This window comes from Macrobrachium nipponense, chromosome 16, assembly GCF_015104395.2.
Source record: "Macrobrachium nipponense isolate FS-2020 chromosome 16, ASM1510439v2, whole genome shotgun sequence".
Taxonomy (NCBI): Eukaryota; Metazoa; Arthropoda; class Malacostraca; order Decapoda; family Palaemonidae; genus Macrobrachium; species Macrobrachium nipponense.
Genome location: NC_087209.1, coordinates 67,941,255 through 67,968,913, shown reverse-complemented (window position 1 = coordinate 67,968,913; position 27,659 = coordinate 67,941,255). Strand labels below are relative to the sequence as shown.

The 27,659-nt window shown below is 34.4% G+C and overlaps 1 protein-coding gene across 1 annotated transcript; it reads left to right on the top strand.

The window, feature by feature from the left end:
* The first annotated feature begins 354 nt into the window (after positions 1 to 354).
* Positions 355 to 27,049, top strand: LOC135195366 (uncharacterized). Its single transcript, XM_064221626.1, has 4 exons — positions 355 to 387; positions 15,309 to 15,530; positions 24,489 to 24,602; positions 26,876 to 27,049. The coding sequence occupies exons 1-4, from the start codon at positions 355 to 357 to the stop codon at positions 27,047 to 27,049; spliced, it is 543 nt and encodes a 180-aa protein (XP_064077696.1).
* The last annotated feature ends 610 nt before the right edge of the window (positions 27,050 to 27,659 follow it).

The following is a 27,659-nucleotide window of genomic DNA, read 5'->3' as shown; positions in this document are numbered from 1 at the left end:
AACATATGTGAGAAAAGGAATAAGACGGGGAGGAAAATCATGATCATTAAAGGCAGGAGAGAGAGAGAGAGAGAGAGAGAGAGAGAGAGAGAGAGCGGCCGACGCTCCTCTTGCAGCCACCGCCACTCTGACTTTAATCCCTGTCATTTCTTTTGATGTTCCAGCCAGGATCTTATAATCAGCGTCGGGTTTACGCTCTCATCTGAGCTCTGGTCTGGAAAGAACAAGACACGTGTTGCTCTGGAGGGCTCTGTGAAGGGTTATATGGCCCTGAAACCCGAAGAAATTTTTTCCTAGAATAGATATTTCGAAACAATCCAAGGGCTTTAGGCGAGAGGCGGCGTAGAGGGGGTGATGGCGGTTGGGGATGGAAAGGATGCGGGAGAGGTAGAAAGAATAGATGAAATGGATAAATACTTCGGCTGATTAATGAGGCGGATTTCCGTTAGTGATTTTAGAAACAATATTTTCAGTCATCTTTAGTATTTGTCAGTTACTCTCGACTGGCACTGAGAATGTTTTGATAAAACCAAACGGAGCATGGTGGCCAAAAACGATGTTCACATTTCACGGATGTTTTTGTTTTTAACTCGACTCAGTTTCACTTTCAATAAGCTGTTTTATATATCTGTATATATATGCTATAGGTGTGTGCCTATGGTTATATATAATAATATATATATATATATATATATATATATATATATATATATATACATATATAACATATCTATATATATATATATATATCTATATATAGATATATATATATCTATATATAATAATATATATATATATAGTATATATATATATATAGTATATATAGTATATATATACAATATATATATATATATATATCGTGATAATATATATTTAGTATATATATTATAGATATATATATAATATATCTATATCATATATAGATCTATATCTCTATAGTATCTCTCTTATATCTCTATATATATACTATCTATATAATCATCTCTATACTTATATATATATCTATATAGATATATCTACTATATAGAAATATATATATATCTCATATATCCTATATACATATATATCTATCTAGATCTATATCGATATACTATCTCTATATATCTCATATATATAGATATATCTCATATACTATATCTCTATCTATATATATCTATATCTATCTATTATCTCTCTCTCTATATATCTATATACTATATATCTAGTATATATATATATATATCTTCATACTATATATATCTCTATATATATATATATAAAATAGGAAGTCATATTTCTTATCGCTCGAATGTAATTCAGTAGTACTGGACTCTCCTAGGGCTATATTTTCTCACAGTGTTATTGATAAAAAGTTTTGGTTTAAAAGTATATAATGATTCGTTCATATTCAATTGATGTCTGACCAAAACATGCTTTAAATAAACCAACGTTCATTGGGTAACAGGATGTTGCTTGTGAAGGTTAGCTAATTACTGTAGAACTAATTATATATTGATCATTTACAAGGTGTCATGGTGAAGCTACAATATTAAAAAGGATTTGGTGTATATGAAACGTCCGTAATATAAAATCATTGGGTAATTCTAGGCAATAACTCCGCACGGACTGCAAGGAAAGATCCCGCGAATAACGACAGCCACTAGGGATTGGGGCGTCAAATGTATTTCGCCGTGTTTAGTACTAGCCCCTGGGTGTTAATTACAGTTGGACCCCCCCAAAAAAAACGGTCAGTTCTTAATAAGTAAACTGTAATTTCCAAAGAAATACCTGACGCGGACTTACTACTTAGATCTATCAATCTTTGTTGTTCGTTCAAAAACATTGGCCCAAAAGATTCAGCGGTAACACAAGCTGAAGACTAACAAACAACTGATTGGTTAACTCTGATTAGCGATCCGTCTAGTTTGTTTTGTTCAGGCAGAAAAAAAAAAAACAGAGATTCCACTTTCGAGTTGACGCGAACAATTGATAATCAAACAGGGAGTTCGCGAAACATTTTATAAAAGTTACGACCTTATTTCTGGGACACGAAACTTTGCTTCCAGTTAGCGGCGTGAAGAGAATCAGTGAATAAAAGAATGAGTGAATAAACATCGGCGACAAAGGAAAACCAGGCAACCGTTCAAAACGTCTGTTATAAAGCTGACAACTAGAGAGGCGGATGTCAATTAGGTTTCGTTCTTTTTCACTCTTTATGTTCATGATTTACGGAAGGAGACAAACGCTTCCACGCCACGAAGAATGCATAAAGAGATTCGTCTGAACAATTTGGAATGATCAAAGAAACGCAAAAGTATTGTTTGCGTACGCATTTTTTCATAACAGGTATTCTGCTTCATTCCATAGGTTTTATTGAAAGAAATTTGATAGAGACAGCTTGCATTGTTCACAGTAAAGGAAAAATTTTAATTTATCTCCTGGTCCGTATAAATTAGATCCTTTTATATTACATGTCATGAAACGTCAGTACAAATGGAATAATGTTATCCATTAACTATCATATGGTATACACTTGTTAATATATGTACTGTATGTTTATCCTGTTTCAAATGGACGTATTACCTCGTTAGATATTGTTGGTATTTTGTTCAACTGCTATTCTTGTTTTATTGTTATTTTACTGCTGAGTAGTTTGTAGCTCGTTTAAAATTTTAGGCCTTTCTTGGCTACATGCACTGTAAACTTTATCTCTTTCCTTAATAAACGCTCCAAGATGAGGTCCATTGGAGGACGAAACTGTTGGCATTTTCCTGAGACATACCATTTTATCATTTTCCTATGTGGAATACAACTGAATTACTATATCTTCGTGCCTAAGAAGATTACCAGTACTATATATATTCATATGTAAAGATATATGCCACGAAGGAAAATAAAAAAACGGAGTACCCCCGCGGAGACCTTTCGACGTTCAACAACGTCCTTTACTAAGCAAGATGAACTGACATACATGAAGAAAGAGACAAACAAGATGATTCGTATAACTGACAGATAGGGATTATAAAGAGATTAGTACCTAGAATCCAACACACCTGGAAGATGAGTAACCTTCCCAAACAAGCATAAAAAATGGGTGCAATTAAAAGTTTAAGACAATCGTCTCATACAAGGACAAGACAATTAAAGGATTATAGGTGCCAGCTATTCAGAACTTTGGTAAAACAAAACCATATTCACAATACATGTTAGACACATTACAACGAAGATAACTCTAAGGCAACTAATTTTTATTTAAGTCTGTAATTATCTGTTGAGGTCATTTCTTGAACATGTTACAAATACAATGGTCTAAATGAAAAAGGCCATGACTAACATTGAAATTACAATGAAAAGTAAGTTGTATTAAAGCAGATTCTGAAATATTTCGGGATAAGACATCTCTTGACCTTGCAATTACTGAACTACCAACCCAATTTATTGAGTGGTTGTTTTCACTTAAATGAATGAATATTGCATTAGATGTTTGCCCAGTTTTTACAGAATACTTATGCTGGCTTAGCCTTACTTCTAGGCCCTTGTCCTTGTATCTGAGATGATTGTCTTAAACTTTTAATTGCACCCATTGTTTATGCTGGTTTGGGAAGGTTACTCATATTCCAGGTGTGTCAGATTCTAGGTACTAATCTCTTTATAATCCCTATCTGTCAGTTATACGAATCTTCTTGTTTTGCCTTTTTCCTCATGTGTGTCAGTTCATCTACTTATAGTGCGTTTACTTTTCTAAGATCGCTAGGGTGTGGCCTGTACAGAAATCATACGTTGCCAATTTTCACGTTATGGTAATCATATTAGCTTCATGGAGTCTATTGAAATAGTTTTTATTTCTTAAAATGTGATTCTTTGTTTGCATCAGATATTTTGAATATATCTTATTTCGTATATTCTTCGTGAAAACCTCAGTTTCACTAATGAAAATGAAGATATGGCATATTTTTTTCCCCGGAGATGCCACATCTGAGTTCAGGGGACCCTATGGGTCTTAAGAGGATTTAAAGGTCACGGTCAATATCATTAAAGGATACTCGCACTCGATCACCCCACTGTGAAAAGTATGGACAGCCCAGCCCAAATGACTCCCGTAAACGTCTTCACCCACCACCTGAGGCCAAGGAAATAGTCTATAATTTCCTGAAATACTTCATTTTATAAAAACATCTTGAAGGTCCTGTAACTGATGTTTTCAAAGGCCATCCCAAGAACATCTGAAGCAACAAAAGTGTTAGAAATGACTATTCGTAGACTTAAGAAGCAAGAGAGGCGGGAAATATAGTGGAATCTCCAGTGTTTCAAAGAAGAAAAGAGAAAGTGAATCCTGTGACAGACTTGGATGATTTTGATAAAAATGTTAGGCAGAGAAGGAATGCGTGGTTGTCTTTTCCAAGGGCATAATAGATCGATTGACTTATGAATTTATGTTTCAAGTCCAAACACCGGAGCCAACAGGCCACTCAGCGCATCTATAATTATAGAAAGAGAAAGAAGGAATAGCTAAGTAGAATCGGGAATGGAAAAAAAAAGTTAACAGGGAAGAAGCAAACCCTTTCCCTCGACTCCCAAGGTCTAAAGCGAATCCTCCTAAGAAGGATATATCCGCAGGAAGCATTTAATGGGACTTACATACCCGTAGATATGACAACTCTGCCTTTTCTACCTGGCCCCACCCTAGCGATCTTAGAAAAGTAAACGCACTATAGTAAAGGACATTTGAACGTCGAAAGGTCTCGCAGATACTCAGTTTGTTTATTTTCCTTCGTGGCATATATCTTTATTATGGATTTATCACGTTCCTAACTTTCGTGATTTCAGTTATATATATATATATATATATATATATATATATATATATATATATATATATATATATATATATATATATATATATATATATATATATACAAACACATATACATATGTATGACTTAATCACGAAAGTTAGGAACATGATAAATCCATAAATAAAGATATGCCACAAAGGAAAAGAAACAACCGAGTATCCGCTAGACCTTTCGACGTTCAAACGTCCTTTACTAAGCAGATGAACTGACATACATGAGGAAAAAGACAAAACAAGAAGATTCGTATAACTGACTGACATGGATTATAAAGAGATTAGTACCTAGAATCCGACACACCTGGAAGATGAGTAACCTTCCCAAACAAGCATAAACAATGAGTGCAATTAAAAGTTTAAGACAATCATCAGATACAAGGAAAAGACAATTAAAGGATTATAGGTGACAGCAATTCAGAACTTTGGTAAACAAACCATATTCGCAATACATATTAGACATACATTACAACGAAGATAACTCTAAGGCAACTAATTTTTATTTAAGTCTGTTAATTATATCTTTGAGGTCATTCTTGAACATGTTACAAATACAAGTGTCTAAATGAAAAAGGCCACGACTATATATATATATATATATATATATATATATATATATATATATATATATATATATATATATATATGTATGTATGTATGTATAGTATGTATATATACATATACATAGATACATACATACATACACATGTAAATCCAGGACTGCAGGAGGACGACATGATATTCCCGACTCGTCTCGGAGGCGAAACTTGAACTCGACTTCCTTCTTGCATTGATCCGACCTGCAATGGCTGAGGTTCTTGCTGCAGTGAACTTTGGGGAAGGTTTGTGATTTTCGAATGCATTTCAAGTTTCTTTTCTTTAAGCATTTCTGTCATCCTTCTAAGACAGAAATATATGTGCATTCAAGGTTTTTCTTTCTTTTTTTATACATTTCTGTCATCCTTCTAAGACAGAAATATATTTGTATTTCAATTTTTTTATACATTTTTGTCATCCTTGTAAAAAGAATAAATCAAATATTTTCATTTCAATGTGTACCGGAAGCGATATGGCGATCACATAAAGCAAAAATTGAGAAGATTGTCTCTTTGAAGATAGGAATTTCTTAAAGATAAAGAAATAGAACCCTATTACCTTCAATATATGTGCCATTAGCAATATGATGATCATGTATGCTAAAATTTAAGAAGGTTGTCTCCTTAAAAATTGGAATTCTCGGTGTAAACCGAATTCTTTGACAATCCTGTAAATGTAATTTTGTAATGGGAACAAAATCATTAAACTGAGAAGCTTGATTCTATTAAAAATGTGAAAATCTAGTTGTAAACCCTGGCCTTTGATTATACTACTTTAAAATTAATTTACAATACATACAGAATTAATCAAATCAACACTTAATTATGATAGGAAAATCTCAAGTCAAAGTAATGTTTGAGAGGAGAAATTTGCATCAGGCGCCTAACTGGCATACCTGTCGCCCAGATATCCCGTATGACAAAAATGTGTAGAAAGTGTTTTTCCGAACAGTATCTTTCAACAGTGTTGTAAGTCTTCCAAACTGAATCCAAACTAGTTGTTTACCCGAGAAGATTAAAGGTGTTTTCTCCGTGATTCCCTCTGGAAGATATGCAAAAATGGTTTTGATCTCTCTCTCTCTCTCCTCTCTCTCTCTCATCTCTCTCTCTCTCTCTCTCCTTATGAAGTTTTAGCATGTCAGCAACTGTGGCGTCACTATTCTGTCCTTTTATGGCGACAATTTCGTGTGGCCTGAGACTGAGTTTCAGATTTATTTTTCTATATCTGTACAAATGAGGACAAGGGCCAGATTTTTCAAAGCTCTCTCTCTCTCTCTCTCTCTCTCTCTCTCTCTCTCTCTCTCTCTCTCTCTCTCTCTCCTCTCCTTATGAAGTTTTAGCATGTCAACAACTGTGGCGTCACTATTCTGTCCTTTTATGGCGACAATTTGTGTGGCCTGAGACTGAGTTCAGATTTATTTTTCTATATCTGTACAAATGAGGAACAGGGCCAGAGTTTTCAAAGCTCTTTCTCTCTCCTCTCTCTCTCTCTCTCTCTCCTCTCTCTCATCTCTCTCTCTCTCTCTCTCTCTCTCTCTCTGCGTGAAAACAATATTTCATCTCGCATTCCATTTTTTTTCCCGTGCATTGTTGAATAGCTTCTACGTTTATTTAATGCGCATGAAATGTATCCTCATTTTTTTTTTATGATTGTTCCTCGAAAAGATAAAATTTGTGTTAGACAAGGGTGACTGTTTTTTTTTCGGATTCCAAGTTTTAAACAATTTTCTTTTATTTTAACGTTAAGTTGCCTGGCTTTGATCCTAAGAATTTGAATGCTTTAATTTTATGAATAATTTTTGAATATTTTATTATATTAGATGCCAAAACACATGACGTGAATACAATTTAGTCTAAGAACAACCAATAAAGATTTGTGATTCCGTAGAATTCCGCAAGATTCCATATGATCTAATGAGCAGTAGTCATTTCAGCCTGTGTTCAGTTCTATTACTTTCATAGAGATAGATTTGGAGGTTTCCAACGAAAGCACTGACCGATAATTCTCGGTCAATTTAAAACTCTCCAGTCCCGAAGAGCTAGATTTAAGCACTTCTTAGCAACTCATTGTTATTTCCACGTTTTTGTCTCTGATGATTTCCTGGTTTCATGAATATGACCTTAGCAGGTTGATTGTTCAAAAGGAGATGATATACCATCTCACTTTCTTCGTAGTAAAGGATTATTATTTACCATCCTTTTCTTTTCCAGAACAAACCTTTATTCATTAATAGCAAATGCTCTGCTTTTCTGTTAATTCCCTTGATTAACTGATGCCCAGTTCGTTCAAAAATCTGAAAGATATGAACTTGATGTTATGATGGAAAATTGAAAAATGGATAACGAATGGTCAGGGATCGCTGATATTTTATCGTTAAATTCATCTGGTGAAATAATTTTCAGTTGGATTCACGTTGCTATGTATTTTATGTTTTTTTTCAGCTTTAACGTTGGTCGTACATAAATATTACTTATTTATCAACTAGTTTATTCGTTATTTACTCCCGTCCGTTTCCTCATTTTAATAAAGCAGTCTGAATGCCAGCTTCTTTTCAAATTAAATGATTATAAACGTAATGCGCATAAATATATTACCTCAACTGTTGTAAGAGCGATTGTGTCTGCATAATAAACTCTACGTTTAGACTTGTCATCTGTTATATTACTGAAATTTCCACGCTATAGGTACAATAATGATAATAATAATGAACCAAACAAAAAACTTATTTCAGTTTTTCTTCTCCAGACGGAAAAAGAATCCCACAAGATTATCAAGCATAACTTGTTTACTTGTAAGTATTACATAGTATTTTACAATACTATGTAAATACTTACAAGTAAAGTAATCTTGTGGGTTTCTTTTTCAATAATAATAATAACAATACATTTTCCAAATAGCCATGTGCTCGAAAAATGCCAGCAAACATTTGCATATACAATTTTCATATACAGCCGGGAGTATTAAGATAGAAAAAAGTCCTAAGTAATACCGGCAGATATTAATAACTAGGTTTAAAGAATGGGCGTTTATATAATACCTTGGTCTTTGTCTTTTATTCAGGGAAAGATTCTCCTTGGAGGAATCTCTGCACCTTTTATGAAAAGAAAATTTACAAATAGGTTTTGTCAATTAAATTTATATTACACAAACACACACACACACACACACACACACACACACACACATAATATATATATATATATATATATATATATATATATATATACTATATATATATATATATATATATATATATATATATATATATATATATATATATATATATATATATGTATATATAGAGAGAGAGAGAGAGAGAGAGAGAGAGAGAGAGAGAGAGAGAGAGAGAGAGAGAGAGAGAGAGAGGGGTGGAATGAATGTTCCACTATGAATTTCGGTTAATCTTCCAACCAGTGGCGAAGGAAAATAGCCGAAGATGAATGAAAAAGGATGAAAGAAATAGGTGGCAATAGTGACTGTTTCTTTTCTCCTGCTGCCAAGCTCTGGATATCTCTTCCCTCCTCTGTTTTCCATTGCTTTTATAACCTTGCTTCTTCCTAGAGGCAGGTCTTTTAATCCTTACTTTTTTTCTTTTTCTCGGAGTATTCATGAGATGAAAGCCATTAGATAAAAAAACTCAAAATAAGCCAATACAGGATGATTATTTTGTCCTTAAGTGAATCTTCCATAATTGGCAATTCATAATTTTGAAAGTTAAATCATTCCTTTATTTTCCTCATTCTTAATAGTTATGATCCACCAGTCTTCGTCACTTCGAAGTCCAGGTACTGAGAAAGGATTCTTTAAATAAATAGATAAAAAACCTCAAAAGCTCTGATAATAATTAAGTTAGTTTGTTAAGATTAAAATTTACAGGTTTGTTTACAAATCTACCGAAGACTATTGCAGAAATGTAAACGAAGATTACTTTAAGGAATCCATATATGTTATTGCCAAATAGAAATAATTCTTGAGGGGTGAATTACACTTATGCATAGTACTTCGAGCTTGAGAGAAACAGGCAAGTTATATCTCCCATGTATGCAAATGTTATTATCGTGTCAGCAAAAAAAAGTCTTTCCCTTCTGGAGGTAAAACCAACCTCCCTCTGTAAATTCGAACGTAAAATGCCTTTATCTTCAAACGCAATATTTTGAAGTCTGATCAGCAGCAGTAAGATTAATCTTCCATGAGTGTTCCATAAAGCTTTGTCCATCTCTTTTACTGCAAAAGTCTGGAAAATCCCATTGATGCTCGTGAAACAGGTTGAAAGTTTTGCGCAATTCTGTGCATTTCGGAATCCCTGATTTCGAGAACGAGTCATTTCGCTAAGGCGAACAATGCATTCTGACATTTTACGCCGATTCGTAGATAAAATAATTACCATGGCGCGAACTATTCTCGATTTTCGCCTGCCGTTCCAAAAGCACCGTACCACAGCGAGCACTACTGAAAGAAAGACTGCGAGAGACTGTAAATATCTGAAAATTCACGAACATGCCGGAAATCTTCAATATGATTTCCTCCGGGTTTAAATGGAATAATTCCAAATGGCATTCAAGACCTGTGTTTTGAAAGATGTGACGATACAGTGTTCTATCTTTATAGAAGAATGCTGAGGATTTCACTTGAAAGGCGGGTGGGTGTTTTAGCGGAGTATTCAATTCATTCCAAAGGGAATGACAGAAGGTTTTTAGCTCTGTTCTGTTTCATCACTGAACGACGTCATGCTTTGTCTAGCAATCACGTGCACAGTTTATGCCCACTACTTGGTTTGTTGTGTCTAAAAAAATTTTTAAAAAGCAGACTTTGAACGCTTTATTTGTTAATTACGAAATCGAATTAAATCATTTGTACTCTCTCTCTCTCTCTCTCTCTCTCTCTCTCTCTCTATATATATATATATATATACTATATATATATATATATATATATATATATATATATATATATATATATATATATATATATATATATATATATATATATATATATATATATATATATATATATATATATATATATATATATAATATATATACATATATATATATATATATATATATATATTATATATATATATATATATATATATCATACATGTATATATATATATATATATATATATATATATATATATATATATATATATATATATATATATATAATATATATATATATCTATATATTATGTATGTATGTATGTTCTCCGTCCGTTACTTGTGTATTCAGAAGATATCCATATATATTCGCTCTTCAATAACCATCTTTTTTTGACAATCTGGACAAAATTATCTCTGATTAAATACCACCCGAGACAAGGAATAAAAAGAGATCATCTGTGAATAAAAAAAAGTTATAATTTTTTTTCTGATATTAATATTTAAACGATTATGAAATTATCATAAGGCTTCATTTAGCAGCGCAGAAATTTTGACATTCGATGATCATGAAAGGCCGTTTGTGCCCTGAGCATCGTGGCTCAGTGATACCGATCCTTGTGAAAATTTCCTTCTATCGTGTAAGGAAGATGCGAAAACAGGCAGACAGATACCAATCGGCGTTACCATGCAAGTCATCGAATTCGAATTTTGTCGTCTGATTCCCGGCTCGAATCTCTCTGCTGTCGACCTTATTGCTTTGAATTGCCGCACAAACTGAAGCGGAAGGATTTGCTTCTAGAAATTCAGGCCTAGATTTAGTAACTGCTTTTGGTGTTCACTCAACTCTATTCCTGATAGGAATAGAGTTGAGTGAACACCAAAAGCAGTTACTAAATCTAGGCCTGAACTGCCATTACATACGAAAACCACACCCTGAATCCAAGAGGATTAATACAGAAGTATTAATCGATAAACTACTGCGACTGAAAGAAGAACGCAAAATCGAACTTAAACAAGAGTGCATCGCTGAATTACTGGGTGAGGCAATAGAAACACGTGGTAACTACTTTAGTCGCATAGTCAGTCCACAGTTAAAAAAAAGCGAAAACGAAACCATAATAATACGCAAAGGAGATAAAACCGCAGTGTACGTCATAATGAATAGAGATGAATACGACACTAAAATGGATAATATACTAAGTGATAATAATAAGTTTCAGCCACTTTAAAAAGACCCAACAAATGACCAATAGAACACGTGGTAACTACTTTAGTCGCATAGTCAGTCCACAGTTAAAAAAAGCAGCCAAAAGAACTGAGAGAAAACGAAACCATAATAATACGCAAAGGAGATTAAAAAACCGCAGTGTACGTCATAATGAATAGAGATGAATACGACACTAAAATGGATAATATATAAGTGATAATAATAAGTTTCAGCCACTTTAAAAAGACCCAACAAATGACCTCAAAAAGAAAATGATGAGACTAACAGAAAAAGCGAACAAAGAGCAGAGAACAGTAAGCTTTCCAAAAATCATCGGAGACTTTGCACCCGGATACTGCTACGGCACAGTCAAGATTCACAAACAGGAACCCGCTACGGCCCATTATATCCCAAATGACATCTCCCATGTATAAAGTGGCTAAGAAATTGAATGAAATTATAACGCCGTACATTCCCTCAACGTTCTCGCTAAAATCATCGACGGAATTCATCGACCTACTGCAAGACACCGCACCCGACGAAGACATAGCATCCCTGGACGTTGAAAGTTTATTTACTAACGTACCAGTGGTAAACAATACAAATCATCATGGACAAGATATACCGCTCTGAGAAACCACCATTACCGATCCCCGAAAAAATCTTAAAAGAGATGCTGGAAGCATGGTACAAAGGAAGCCCCATTCCTCTCATAGGGGCGGGCCGAAATATATCGACAAAGGACGGCGTGGCAATGGGTTCCCCCCTCGGGGTTCTTTGTTCGCAAACGCATACATGGCACACACAGAAGATTTCACGTTTGAAGAACACCCAAAACCCAGAATCTATGGGAGATATATTGATAATATCTTTATCACAACAAAGGGCGACAATGACATAGAAGAATTAGTAAATAAACTCCAAGCAAATTCTACATTAAATTTTAACGGTAGAAAGAAGTGATGAGAAGATGCTCCCTTTCTTGGACGTACTTGTGACCCAAAAGAACAACAAATACAATACCACCGTATACACTAAAAAGACAGACGCTGGAAGATGCTTAAATGCTAGAGGAGAAATGCCCTGATGCATATAAACGATCTGTGGTAAATGCATACATAAAACGCGCCATACACACTGTTCCACGTGGAAAGCGACTAACGAAGAGATCAACAGAGTTCAACAGCTGCTCACAAAATAACGGATATCCAGATGACATGATCCAGCAAGTTGTCAAAAAGAGATTAGAGGCTTTCCATAATCCGACCCCGAGGAACAACACACAAAGACAAAGACAAAGAAATAGTGATATACCATCAGATACCATACAACAAAACACCACGAAAGATGAAAGGAAAGCCATCCTTGGTATAACTGCGAAGAGGAACCACCCCCTAGCGCCATATAACAAAATAACAGCAAGGATTTACTGCAAACCAAACCTTACGGCCTCTTTGGTAATGAAAAAATAGTACGGCCCATGACGGAGAAAGAGGTTAAATCTGATATAGTATACAAGTTTGTCTGTGCTGACGAGCAATGTCAGTCCCCCAAAATGCTATATCGGACACACCACCACCCACCCACAAACGTCGCATGCAGGCCCACAGAAACCAAGGAGCCATTCATCAGCACTTTGGGTGGATACCCACAATAAAAAACACGCATCATTACAAGAACTTCTCACAAACACCAAAATAATACACAAGGAAGGCAACTACAATCGTTTATTGATATCCAGAAGCAGTCAGCATCGCAATGCAACGTCCCAGCCTTAACATCCAACGTGAGGCAGACCGATCCTTGCCCTCGTGTAGGAGGCAGTCCTTCAACCGCGTGGAACAAAGCCCCCACACGCGGACAGGAGCGCACACTGACTTTCAGTGAATTAAACATATATGTTAATAATATATTTATGTATAATGTGTATATAATAACTTACTTTCAACTTTTTTATTTAATTTCTGTTGTTAACATATTTATTTATTTGTCTTATTTTATGTTTCACTATAGTCTTTTGTAAATACTTAAAACTAGGTATCTGGCAATTGTACTACCTTTCCGTCCTCATGACGTCACAAAAGCATGTAGGCTCATATTTGTATCAGTACGCTTGAAAACGTCAATACGTATAGGTTGATGAAACAGCTGTCGCGTGTAAAAATACTGGAGTAAATGGAAGAACCCCCATTATGTGTCCATTAGTAACCTGAACAATGAAGTAAAGAAAATAATTAGAAAAATATGAAACAATTTCAAAAAAGCTGGTTACAGTGAGAAAGCCATTCTATTCAATGAATGTTGTATCCGTGAAAAATTGTGCCCTAGAAGTATATAATATATATATATATATATATATATATATATATATATATATATATATATATATATATATATATATATATATATATATATCTACGCTTATAAATATATACCCCTAAATACATATATATATATATATATATATATATATATATATATATATATATATATATATATATATATATATATATATATATATATATATTATATATATTAGTCGAGCTACAAATGTTCTTTAATATCTAATTCGCTCTACCTCATAATCAATATATAACGTCACTGAAGTCCTGATTTCTTCTCTGTCAAGCTGGGCAGTGGTCCAACCCACGAAAGGATGACATTATTATCATAAAAAAATTTAGCGCCTCAGTGGTGTGGTTGGTATGGTGTTGGGCGTCCCACCTCGGTGGTCGCGAGTTCGATTCTCGGCCATTCCATTGAGGAGTGAGAGATGTGTATTTCTGGTGATAGAAGTTCTCTCTCGACGTGGTTCGGAAGTCCACTTAAAGCCCGTTGATCTTGTTGCTGAATAACCACTGTTCCATGCAAACGTAAAAACACCATACAAACAAAGAAATCAACAAAAAATTCCCCTTCGGTTTACATATATGAAAATATATTAATTCCGAGGTAGACCGAATTAGATTTTAAAGGACATTTGTAGCTCGAATAATTCATATGAATCACGGTGATGTGATAATTATTCACATATATATACATATATATCTATATATATATATATATATATATATATATATATATATATATATATGTATGTATGGTATATATAATATGATATATATATATATATATATATATATATATATATATATATATATATATATATAAATAATGAGACATCGTCCGACAATTTTCAGTCTTGCGAAGCAACACAAAGTAAAAAAAAAAAGGAAAAGAAAAAGTGAACGCCAAGACAACGCGTTTCTTATCATAAAGGTAAAAAAAAACGACAAAAGAAATGGTAGGAGAAACGGCTTCACATCATTATAAATTATTGCATGATAAATCATTGTACGCGGAAGTATATAAGCGAAAGCGATAGAATAGCGCATTTAATCGAGCCAGGCCGATATTACGCTTCATTGCACGAGTCATCGCAATATATCACCGCAGGCTTTAACATATAAACGGAATCGATAAGGTCTCCCATCTATTTTGAGAAAGACAGATATTACCACTCCAGTATATATGTAGCAGTTTGACAATACGGAATTTGATGCAATAATTAATGCACAACAAATAGAATAACGGAAATATTTGTTGAACGGTGAAGAATGATTCCCCCCCCCCCCCCCCCCCCCCCCCCCACCCCCCACCCCACCCCCCCGGAATGACCCTTAACTTCGATTTTATGGTGTCAACTCCTTTCTTACAGCTGGTCGCCTCTGAATGGGGATCAGCTGATGGAATACGAAAATATTTCCCTGGATTTTTTTTTTATACTTTCTAGCGCAGTGCTAGGAGCTGTATTAGTAGTAGTAGTAGTAGCAGCAGCAGCAGCAGCAGTAGCAGTAGTAGTAGTAGTATTAGTAGCAGTAGTAGTATTAGTAGCAGCAGCAGCAGCAGTAGTATTAATAGTAGCAGTAGCCGCAGCAGCAGCAGTAGTAGCAGCAGCAGTAGTATGAGTAGTTCCTTACTGGGCAAGTGGGTTGCATACTCATCTATCAGGCTGGTAGCCCGAGTTTGCTCCCAACTGCTGCCAGATCGGAATCAGTAGAATTTATTTCTGGTGATTAGAAATTCATTTCTCTATATATTGTGGTTCGGAGCAACAAGCTGTATAGGTCCCGTTGCTAAGTAACAAGTTGGTTCCTGGCCACGCAAACAAATCTAATTCTTCGGGCCAGCCCTAGGAGGCCTGTTAAACAGCTCAGTGGTCTGGTTAAACTGAAATATACTTAATTTTTTTGGTAGTGTGAAGGGTTTAAGTGTTAAAATATTAATATAACAATTGAAAACATACCTGAAAATGTATTTTTATTGAGTGATCTATAACGTTAGATAATTCACTAACAATCAATCAGTCTTGCAAGAGAGAGGAAAATTTTTCGTTGTGTGAACGGCTTAAATGTTAATATAGCTATTAAAACAACAGAATTTGTATTTTCTTGACAGATCGATAACGCCAGATAATTTACAAACAGTCCGTCAATGTCTAACTATCTAAGCATCTGTTCCTTTTCAGCATGTCCTTGACACGAGGATTTGAATTTCTTTCCTTTTTCATAGACATAACATTTTTTAAAGATCAGAACGAGTGAAAAACTACAGAAAAACTGTTACTGACGATTCTTTGTATATCAAATTAGAGCGTGTGTGTGTATGTGTGTGTGTGTCGTGTGTGTGTGTGAGAGAGAGAGAGAGAGAGAGAGAGAGAGAGAGAGAGAGAGAGAGAGAGAGAGGGGAAGTTAATTTTAAGAGTAACTTCTGAAACCGAATAACTATAATCATTTTGTAATTCTTAGTCTAATTTTTTTTTTTGTTTTTAACCTGGTAGCATAGTTTTATTTAACAACTGAACTCACACTGAACTGGTTAGTCAGAAGCATGCCATCGTCTTTCCCGTTTTATTACTTGCTGGTCTTTGGAGAAGAAAGCTAGTTACATTTTATAAACACTAATTACATGAATTTGCTGCATCGGCACTGGATTACAATCAGTGTGTAGGGGGAAGTATTGCAATTGTATAGTTTAATAAGAAAGGTGAGAAATAGATTCCATTTACTATATTGAATTTTTCGCTGCTATTAAACGTAGATTTGACTTGAATTGGATTCCGAAATAGGGCAGGGTTTGCCTCATTACAGAACACTAGAGGAATTCCATTGTGTGAATTACATTCCAGAATAATAAAGTGGAATTACATAACTAAGTGCCATGCGTTAATTGCACCAGAAAAAAAAATAGTAGGTTTTCCAACCGTAGATCACAGAAAAACGAAAACATCAAAAGCTGTATTAACCTTAGAGGAAGACCTTGATTGGACTTTATTTTGCCACAGAGTGACTAAAACTTGAATATAACTGAAAAAAAGTTTCATTTAAGTTTTGACCAACATAGAGTAAAATTATACAGAATGACCTAAACCTATTAGGCAATCGTCGTACGTTATCTGTAGCCGCTTTATAGAGGATTGTTTGTCATTAAACTAGTTTCTTGCGAATACTAATAACAAAGAAAGGAAGAACGATAATTTTGCTGTAGATAGTCTTGGTAAGTAGCACAGTTACTAACATTCTCTCTCTCTCTCTCTCTCGCACACACACACACACACACACACACACACACACACACACACACACATATATATATATATATATATATATATATATATATATATATATATATATATATATATATATATGTATGTATGTATTTCAAACTACCTGGTAATATGGCACTTTTTAGCATTCACCTTTCACTACTTACGCTAATGTTTACGGTTATACTTTTACTTTCATACTTCAGAGACCTATTTTATCTTTCAGTTAATTAGTGCCCTTAAGACAGAGAAAGAGAGAGTGAGAGAGAGAGAGAGAGAGAGAGAGAGAGAGAGAGAGAGAGAGAGAGAGAGAGAGAGAGAGAATTATTATATTTCCTAAATGTATACACGTACATGGATTGTATTATTAAAAACGTACATAAATAGTGTATGTTTATTCGCAACACCTGTTCCGTGCGTGTCACGTTCAAGCGCCCTCATTTGCATTTATAATTGTTATGCTAATAAGCGACAGACACGGGAATTTTTTTATTTACTTAATAATACCTATTAGCATAGAGGTACCCAACTAAAGCATGAGCAGAAGACGACTCTCCTTTCCATATCCTTGTTTTTGGATGCGTCCGGTATGTGCGCATATTACATAAAATAATATATATAAGTAATCTCTGATCTCCGAGTACATTCTTGATTAAGTCATTTGGTCAGTGGGGTTTAAGCAGCGTTTTGAGGTCATTAGTTGGATTTTTTTTTCATTTATGCATGTAGACCGTATATCCCGATATTTTTAAGAGATTTATTGATCACACACTATTTTTATTATTAATTTTTATTGGTTTTATTTTCCATTAAATTTAATTCATTTCAAATGGAGGTGATGTTTGTGCATCGAGTGCTAATAAAAATAAAAGGATTTGGATAGGCGAATTACCTAAAGTAAAGAAAACTGAAATAAAATTTTAGTTATCCCTAATTAAAGTCATGTGAATTAATGTCAGACTAATATTCAAGAGAATAGTATTGTCAGGGTCCTTTTCGAGACCTTACTTCCTCAAAAAACGTTCCCATCTCCTCCTCCTCCTCCTCCTCCTCCTCTTCAAAAAAAAAAAAGAAAAAAAGAGAGAGAGAGAGAGAGAGAGAGAGAGAGACGTTTGGCTTTAGCCTTTTGAGTGTAAGAAAATTCAACGAGAAAATGCGTCTGCAGATTTTATTTCGAAATAAGTCTGCTGTTTTTAATGCAGTCTGCTATTACGTCTACCAACTCTATTTCAACCAAGAAAATAAGGCTATATCCACTTGTATTTCAAAGTGAAAATATTTCCTTATTGTATTTTAACCGTAAATTACGTTTGCTAATTCTGATCCTGTTTCTGTTAACTGTATTATAAGAATAATTTAGAAAGACAGACAAAGATAAAATGAATAATCCCTGAAAGATTATCCACATCGTATTCAGGAGAAGTTACAATATCAATAAATATGCGAACGTTGCACATCATTATTTTCCAGTAATTTGGAAGCTATATTTACGACATTTTTCCGTAATAGAAAATCGCACTGATTCACCAAATAGATTATTTGAACAGCCAAACCATTTGTAAATGGTAAATGGTGGAACACATGACGGAAAATACATGAAATAGCCCTAATGATGAATAAATGCCGAAGCTTTTTCTATGAAAAGCGTAATAGTTGCTCCGCTGTATTGGCGGATAACATCATTTGCTTTTACACTCATCAAGATTAGCAGATTAAAAATGATCTTCCATTTGATGGAGTGAATATGCTTTTATACTTACATCATGGAAAATCCTTTGTATACAGAATAACATTTTCCGTTTACTTCATTCTTATTATAATGAGTTGGAAAATAAACATTATAAATTATTTTCTAAAATGTTTAAGCCTCCAATTCCAGCGACCACACATCCCAAGAATTCAAAAAAAATAAAATAATTATACCATGAAAATATGATGAAAATATTAGCTGAGCTTGAGAAGATTATTTTAAACCAACATTTATGTCGCTCGAGGTATTATTCACTAAAGCCATCGTTCTTTATGATCTTAATTTTTAACTAAAATATATATTTTTAACTTGGAATTCTTTAGGCGACTCCTTTATTCTATATGGCCGACGTCGTATAGTATAGCATCTGTAGATATTAAGAATATTTTATATGTTTTTTGTATTATCGTCATTATCAATATTGAAGCCTCGTTTTCCGACATTATTTCGATTCGTAACCAAATTAATCCAACGACAATGACTTCAGGGTTAGCCTGTTACAGTTTACCGTACTTAATGAATGAACATATGCCCCTTCGATCCTCTCTTATATTACTGTCACTTTAGCTGGTATTACGCCATTATGACCAAAGTTATTTAGAAGAGTAGCTTCCATCCCCATGGAACCATACCTTAAACTCTTGGACTTAGTTCATTCTATTTATATCTCTCTTGAATTTTATATTTTTTTATTCTAATTTCGTCTTTATTAGTTTTCCTTTACTTCTTTCTCCTTTTGTATGTAAAGATTTTATTTGGCTGAAGTCCGATTATAGGGTGAAATGAAATTTTAAAATTTTATTTGTGAATAGAGTTGGATTGTAAATGATAATAAATGCTATATACTTTTCTCCTATACGGCGCTTGAAATTTGATTGCACTGAGATCTAGAGGTAAATAAGAATGAGGAAATAACTACAAAAATATATCCTGTAAAAAAAAGAAATAGATAAAATAAATAAATAAACAAAGCAAAAATATGGAAATAGAGAAATAGATCGTCATTCGGTAGCTCTTGTTTAAATGCATCTCGTGTCGTTCTGTAAAAGTAGAAAGCAGAGTTGAATCAGAAAAGAAACTTATATGGATAAATTCAGTCTCTCTCTCTCTCTCTCTCTCTCTCTCTCTGTGTGTGTGTGTGTGTGTGTGTGTCTTCAAGGCAGTAATTAACTGAAAGATCAAACAGCTTTCTGGTGCGATAAAGCAAAATATAGCGTAATCAGTCGCCTGAGGAGGCAACTGTGAGCGTTTTCAAGTAGTTTGGTTTAAAGATTTCCTCAAACACCGGACACTGTACTTTATACTTAATCTCGTCATTATATCAAACGTTCTGTCCATATATTCTGAATAAATGTTATCCATACTTTTTCCCGTTTGGTCATCCCATTCAACATCCACACCTCACTTATATATATATATATATATATATATATATATATATATATATATATATATATATATATATATATATATATATATGTAAACATAATGTATGTACCTATATATGAGTGTGCATATAGATATTTTTAGGTGTGCGTATGAATGCGTTTTACAGTGATTTAACAGCGTACTGTAATGATAAAAGCCAGTAAAATCACTGTTTGCAAGTTGCAACCGTGTGATTCTAATGTCATAACTTCTGCAGCCTTGAACATTTCCTTTGTATTTTACCTCTTGTCGAGTCTGGTGGGCGTATCCGCTGGAGAGCCTGCTTAAGAACAGGTCTTCAGATTAACTCGTTGGTGAAAAGCGATTTTCAATGTCCTCCTGGCAGGTACATATTGTTGCTTTGACCGATGATGGCGGATTCCAGAATCTTCCTTTCGTTAGGGCAGCTACTTTCGGAAATCAGCTCGGCCCCTGTGCAGAGTATAGTATGGTCAGTATCCCTCATATGTACGAAATCGCCGCGCTCTTTCTAGCATGTCGTAATGAGCTTTTGTACTCTATAATCTTTGTGAGATGGATATATAAGTGTCTCCCCAACGTACATTTCATTTTAGTAGCTGCATGAAATGTTTATAAACACCGCCGTCTGATTTTTTATTTATATGTAAATTGAAGAGTAAACTCAATGGAATTAGGATAATGAAAATAGATTGTTTGTTAGATTTTAAGTTATTTAGTTGCAGTTGTGATCTTCTCAGTGTGAGGAAGTTTTATTTTGTCGATGGAATCTATTGTTTGTTATTAGTGGGACCTCTGTATAGTATATTTTGTTCCCTTGTTTTGTTGACCTCGATATGCTAGGCAGTCGGGAGTTGCTTTAGAAGTTGACGGATCGTGTATTATATATATATATATATATATATATATATATATATATATATATATATATATATATATATATATATATATATATATATATATATATAAACATATATATATATATATATATATATATATATATATATATATATATTATATATATAATATATATATTATATATATCAACTGTATCACTTACATTGTTTTTTCTATGTATTAACAATTACTTACAGTACCTCATTAAAACTGTATGGTATCTAGCGGAGATTTTTTTATTCAAGAAAGTTACAAGCGTTCTAGGACTAAGAGTCCCAGTCAATTCTACGGTTAACTTAAACAGATATGACAGTTAGTCCTAGAAAGGTTATAATTTTTCTTGAATAAATGTTTCAGCTAGATACCATCCAATTTTATGAGGTCTTTTTAGTAGATATGAATATATATTATGTATATCTATATATGTGTGTACGTGTGTGTGTAAATAATATAACAACAGAATTGACGTTTTTGATGTAATTTTTCCGTGAACTTGCTAAGCCTCAAGTCACCGTAGCGCTTAATTTAATGGACAGACCTCAGATCGTAAAAAATCTTTTTATAAATAATAGTATCATCCGAGCGCAAGTGTATAGAATAACACTAACACTTTAATCTTATTGTTTTTCCGCAGCTTCTCTTTTATTTCATTTTACTCTGAAGTCTATTGTTCCCTGGACCGGAAAAAAAAAAAAGACATAAAAACATTGTAACTGCTTGAACTGCAGCTTTGTCTGTGTTGTTCCAATAGAAGTGAGCCTTCACTTGTTTTCGTTTATATTACAAGCACACATGTATATGTGTGTGTGTGTATATATATATATATATATATATATAATATATATATATATATATATATATATATATATATATATATATATATATATATATTAATATATATATATGTTATGGTTCTCGTTGTATATTTCTTTGATATTTTGTTTAATTTTCTTTTTAGTCACTAGAAGGTATGACTAATGGTGTATCCTTAAATATGTATGATTTTCAGTCACTAAGGGAGTAACTAATTGTAATTTAAGTATTGTTTTGTTTGTTTCATGGTCCTTGGATGACCGAATATTGTTACTTTGACAATAAAGTTTTCTTTATCCAGTGTGCTTCCTGGATTGGTGATTAAACGGTTATTGGATATTACTTAGATATATAAGTGTTTTGCATACGGTAAGAGATAATTGTTCATCTTTATGTTTTCGTTACACCAGTGGACTTATTTATTTTCTCATTATTTCTTTATATATTTATATACATATGTGTAGAATATCTATTTTAATTAAAAGTTGGTTAAAAGTGATTTAATATATTTTCCCTTTTAAATTATAAACTTTAAAATTGAACCTGGTAAAATAGCACTAACTTAAAAATATCACTAAGAACATTGTTATGATCTATAAAGTGCTACTTGAAATCTAAAAATATAATATGAAAAATCAATAACAAATGGGGGCCTGTCCGGGATATTCTTACACTTGTGTGTGTACAGCAATTTTTCCTAATTGCCTCTATTCTCGAATATGCATATTTTTTAAATGTATTGTTCGAGCGAAGTTGTGTGAAACGTAATTGTCTTCATGGTAGTTGACTATTACGGCTGTTCTGTATTATTGATTTTTTGCGGCCAAAATACTTTAAGGTTAAGTAGTGAAGGGTAAAGTTTAATATTTAAAGTTTTGTTTTGAATAGTAAAGTTTATTGTAATTATGGAGCCTTTGATTTAAATGAATTTGTTAGTCAACCCTCTGTTGGTTATTTGCGTTCGCATATGATACGTAAAGAGGACTGGTTATCTATTGCACGTAAATATGAATTTGTTCGAGATGTCAAGAAAACGTGGCGTAAATCACAAGTCAAGCATTTTGTAATAAATAAATTGGTTGATAGTGATATATTAACTGAAGAAGCGTTTGATCTTTGTGATGAAATGAATTCGGTGTTAGAGGTAAAGAGGTTAGAGTTGCAGTATGCCGATAGAGAAAAGAGAAAGATAGGAAGAAAGGTTAGAGCGTGAAGAACGAGACCGAAAAGAGCGGTTAGAACGGGAAGAGCGTGAATATAAGTTAAAGTTAGAACAACTTAAAATTAAACGCGAAACTGGAGGTGTAGCTCCGTTAGAAGATAGTAAATACTAATGTAATTAAGTATTCAAAGATGATTCCTCCTTCGACGAAAACTCGCCTGATGAATTTTTTGCTTTATTTGAGAAGTTGGCAGATAGTTTAGAGCTACCTAAGGTATATGGCCATTCTTATTCAACCTGCTTTAAAGGGTAAAGGTCGGTCTGCCTTTCTGGCTTTAACGTTAGAAGAAGGTAAAAATTATGATTTTATTAAGGAATCTATCTTGCGTGTGTACGAACTCACCCCGGAATATTACCGCTTTAAGTTTCGCAAATATCGTAAATTTACAACCAGTCGTATGTTGAATATTCCCATAATATTGTGCGTATGCATGATAAATGGTTAAAGTCTGCTGGTGTTTCGAGCATGGATGAATATAGAGAACTAATATTAGTAGAACAATTTATAAGAGGTATACCCATTGATACGCAGAGGTATTTATTTGAGAAAGAAGTAACTACTCTTCAAAGAGCAACTGTACTTGCTGAGAATTTTAGGTTATTAAGACCTCGCAAACCAGGTAACCAATCCAGGAAGACACCAAGTAAGTCACCTCAAAACTCACCACCAACAAGTCCTTATAAATTGTCTGTTAAATCTCTTGGCTCTGGTGCTAGTTCAAGTGTAACTTGTTATTCGTGTGTGAGGTCGTCATGTGAAAGCTAGATGTCCCAAACATTCTAGGAAGAATGAAAGAAAGAGTAAAGGAGAGGAATCTAATTTTCTCTTGTTGTGATATAAATGCTGAGTCAGCTGGTGTGTGTTTGGTTTCAAACCATTCTGCTTTGACAGCGTTTTGGTTGCTGGTGATGAACATAGTAAGGGTGTGTTGTAAATGTTTAATGCGGGACACCGGTTCATCGCAGAGTTAGTTGTTAGAGGGGCAGTACCTGGGTTAGAAGACTGTCTTACCAATGATAAAGTAATAGTTAGGAGCATAGGTGGTTTGACTTCTTTGCCTCGGGCTAGAGTGCATTTTGGATTGTGGCATATTCAAGGGTGATATCATTGTGGGTATTGTCGAGTCTCTTCCGATTCCTGCGTAGATGTTCTTGTTGGAAATGATGCTGCAGGTAATCGTTGTGGTACCGGACCCAGTGGTATGTGATACTCCTTTGGAAGTCAGCCCTGTTCAGCAGTTGGAGGATGTGGAACGTGATTTGTTTCCATCTTGTGTAGTTTGAACGCAGCAGAGGCCTGCGTGGTATTGTTTTGACTGAATCTGTTCCTAGTATTGATGACCAGTTCAATTCTGTTGAATGTGGTGCTAGGTCTGCAGTTGAGGATGACAAGGTGAGAGATGGAGTATGTTTAGATTTAGAGACAGATTTTGACTACTCTCTCTATAGTTTGTTTAATGAAAATTTTCAACCTGCTATTCCTACTGTGGATAGGGAGAATAGTTTTGATACTACGAGTAGGGAGGTTGTAATGAAAAGTTGGAAATGTATTGACAACATCATGTAATGAAATCGATGTATATAAAATTAATGTACAGATTTGAAACATGAGCAAATTAAACGATGTCTCTTTACAGCCTTTGTTTAAGAATGCATTGACAGAGAAGGAGAGTATGGCAGAATCTACATGCTACTACTTAAAAAAGCTGGTGTGCTAATGAGGAAATATAGAGCCAAGTACCGCAGTGGCAACTGCCTCTTGGGAAGTTAAACATCAGTTGGTGGTTCCAGCATCTCTGAAAAATGATGTGATGAGGGTGGCCCATGAAGTCTCTACTACTCATCTTGGGATTAAGAGACAGCATACAGTATATTGCAATATTTTTATTGGCCTAGCCTTTTGCGTGATGTGAAGGTATTCTGCAATTGTTGCATAACCTGTCAAAAAGTAGGTAAGCCAACCAAGCAAACCTAAACCGTGCCTTTGGTCCCTCAAGTAGTCTGTAATGTTCCTTTTGAAAAAGTTATTATTGACTGCGTTGGACCTCTACCCAAAAACAAAAAGACAGCATCAATACTGTGACTATAATGTGTTCTAGTATTATATCCAGATGCTATTCCTTTACGGAATATAACTACTAAGAATCTTATTACACACCTTGTCAAGTTTTTTACTCATTATGGCATACCTAAAGTGGTTCAAACCGACCGTGGTACAAATTTTACATCTAAGCTTTTTCAGGATGTTATGTTTGGCTATGAGGGTTTCACCATTCATATCTACAGCTTATCATCCGCAAAGCCAGCGCTCGAGCGATTTCACCAGACGCTTAAGGAGGCTCTGACAAAGTACAGCCATGAACATCAGAAGAGTGGGATGAGGGACTACCATTTGTGTTGTTCGTCATAAGAAATACTCAGCAAGAAAGTTTGGGATATTCGCCTTCTGAACTACTTTATGGTAGGAGTGTTAGAGGACCCTTAAAGGTTTTATATGACGTCTGGCTTGAAAACCAAGAATCAGGTAAAGACTTGCACCAATGTGCTGTTACTCTTAAAAGCAATTAGATAGGCCTCGAGTATTTGCACATCAGAATCTTTTAAAAGCACAAAAAAATATGAAGAAAAGGTTTGATGTTAAAACTGTAACAGAGAATTTAAACCAGGGATCAAATTTTAATGCTTAATCCCACTAAGAAGTCTTTGGAATGTCGTTTTGAAGGACCCTATACGTAGTAGAGAGACGCAGCAATAATGTATATGAAATTGAAACTACTGGTAAAAGGAAAGACAGACATCTTGTTCATGTGAATAGACTAAAGCCTTTTGTGTCAAAGAGCACTAAAGTAAAGCCAACAGTGCTTGCAGTTGTAAACGTTAAAAATGATTCAGTTATTGTTCCCATAGAATGATTTTTAAAATTGGTAATGATTCTCACCTCTCCAATTCTGAAGTTTTAATGAATATCTCTGCAAAGTTAATGCATTTAGGTTCTCATCAGGCTAGGATGTGGAAAGTTTGCTGAAGTCTTTCAGAGATCTGTGTGGAGATGTACAACCCAAACAAATCTTTTGGAATATACGATCATTTTGAAAGAGGGAACAACGCCATGCAAGCAAGCACCCTATAGAGTATCCCCATACAAGAGGGCCATATGAGAAAAGAAACTCAGTTTCTACTGGATAACGACTTGGCCGAACGCTGTGACAGTCCTTGGTCTTCGCCGTGCTTATTAGTAGGAAAACCCGATGGATCATTTCGACTCTGCACCGATTATAGACAGGTTAATAAACTGACAGTCACAAATGCATTCCCACTGCCTAGAGTGGATGATTTGATTGATCAAGTAAGTTCTTCTCTAGTTGTTACACGTATAGACCTTCTAAAAGGATACTACCAAATTCCTTTATCACCATCTTCAAAAACCCATTACTGCATTTGTTACACCCATGGATTGTTCCAGTATAAGGTTTACCTTTTGGCTTAAAAAATACAGGACCAGTATTCCAGAGGGCAATGAATGATCTTCTAGAAGGACTTCCAGAGTTGCAGTTTACTTAGATGATATTATTTTTATTTTTTCAGAGTCATGGTCGGACCACATGAAGTGGCCTGAAAGAAGTATTGCTGCGATTGAGGAAAGCTCGATTATCAATAAATCTAAAGAAAAGTGACTTTGGACATGCCAAGATACAGTACCTTGGATACGTGGTGGGAAGCAATGAAGTGGCACCAGTAGATGCCATGGTGAAGGATATCATTGCCATACGGCCTCCCACCTCTAAAAGAGAGTTCAACGATTCCTCGGAATGGTTGGCTACTACACCGCCGTTTCTGTGAAAATTTTTCAGACGTAGTCGCTCCTCTCACTTCTCTTACAAGCAGTAAAAAGAAATTTATTGGACTGATGATTGTAAGACTGCCTTTGAACACTCAAAACGCATCCTGGCGTCTTGTCCAGTTTTGCAGGCACCAAATTTTAAGAAACCCTTTTCAATTGAGGTTGATGCCAGCGACTTGGGAACGGGAGCTGTACTGCTACAGGAAGGGACAGATGGAATTTTGCATCCAGTAATGTATGCTTCTCAGAAGCTCAAACCTCATCAACGACCTTATGCGACTGTTGAAAAAGAAGCTTTTGGATTATTGTTGCATTGGAGAAATTTGCAGCTTATCTCCATTGTTCTCATTTTACTATCAATGTCTACACGGACCATCAGCCTCTAACGTTTTTACAGAGAATGAGGAAGAAAAAATCATATCATGAGATGGTGGCTGATGTTACAAGAATATGATCTTCAAATACATCATATTAAAGGAAGAGACAATGTATGTGCAGACATGTTATCACGGAATCCTGTATGATGGAGATTGTTTAAATAGTCTTTTTTTTCTCAGTCATCAAGATGGTGATGAAGACTTTTTGTGGGGGAATATGTTATGGTTCTCG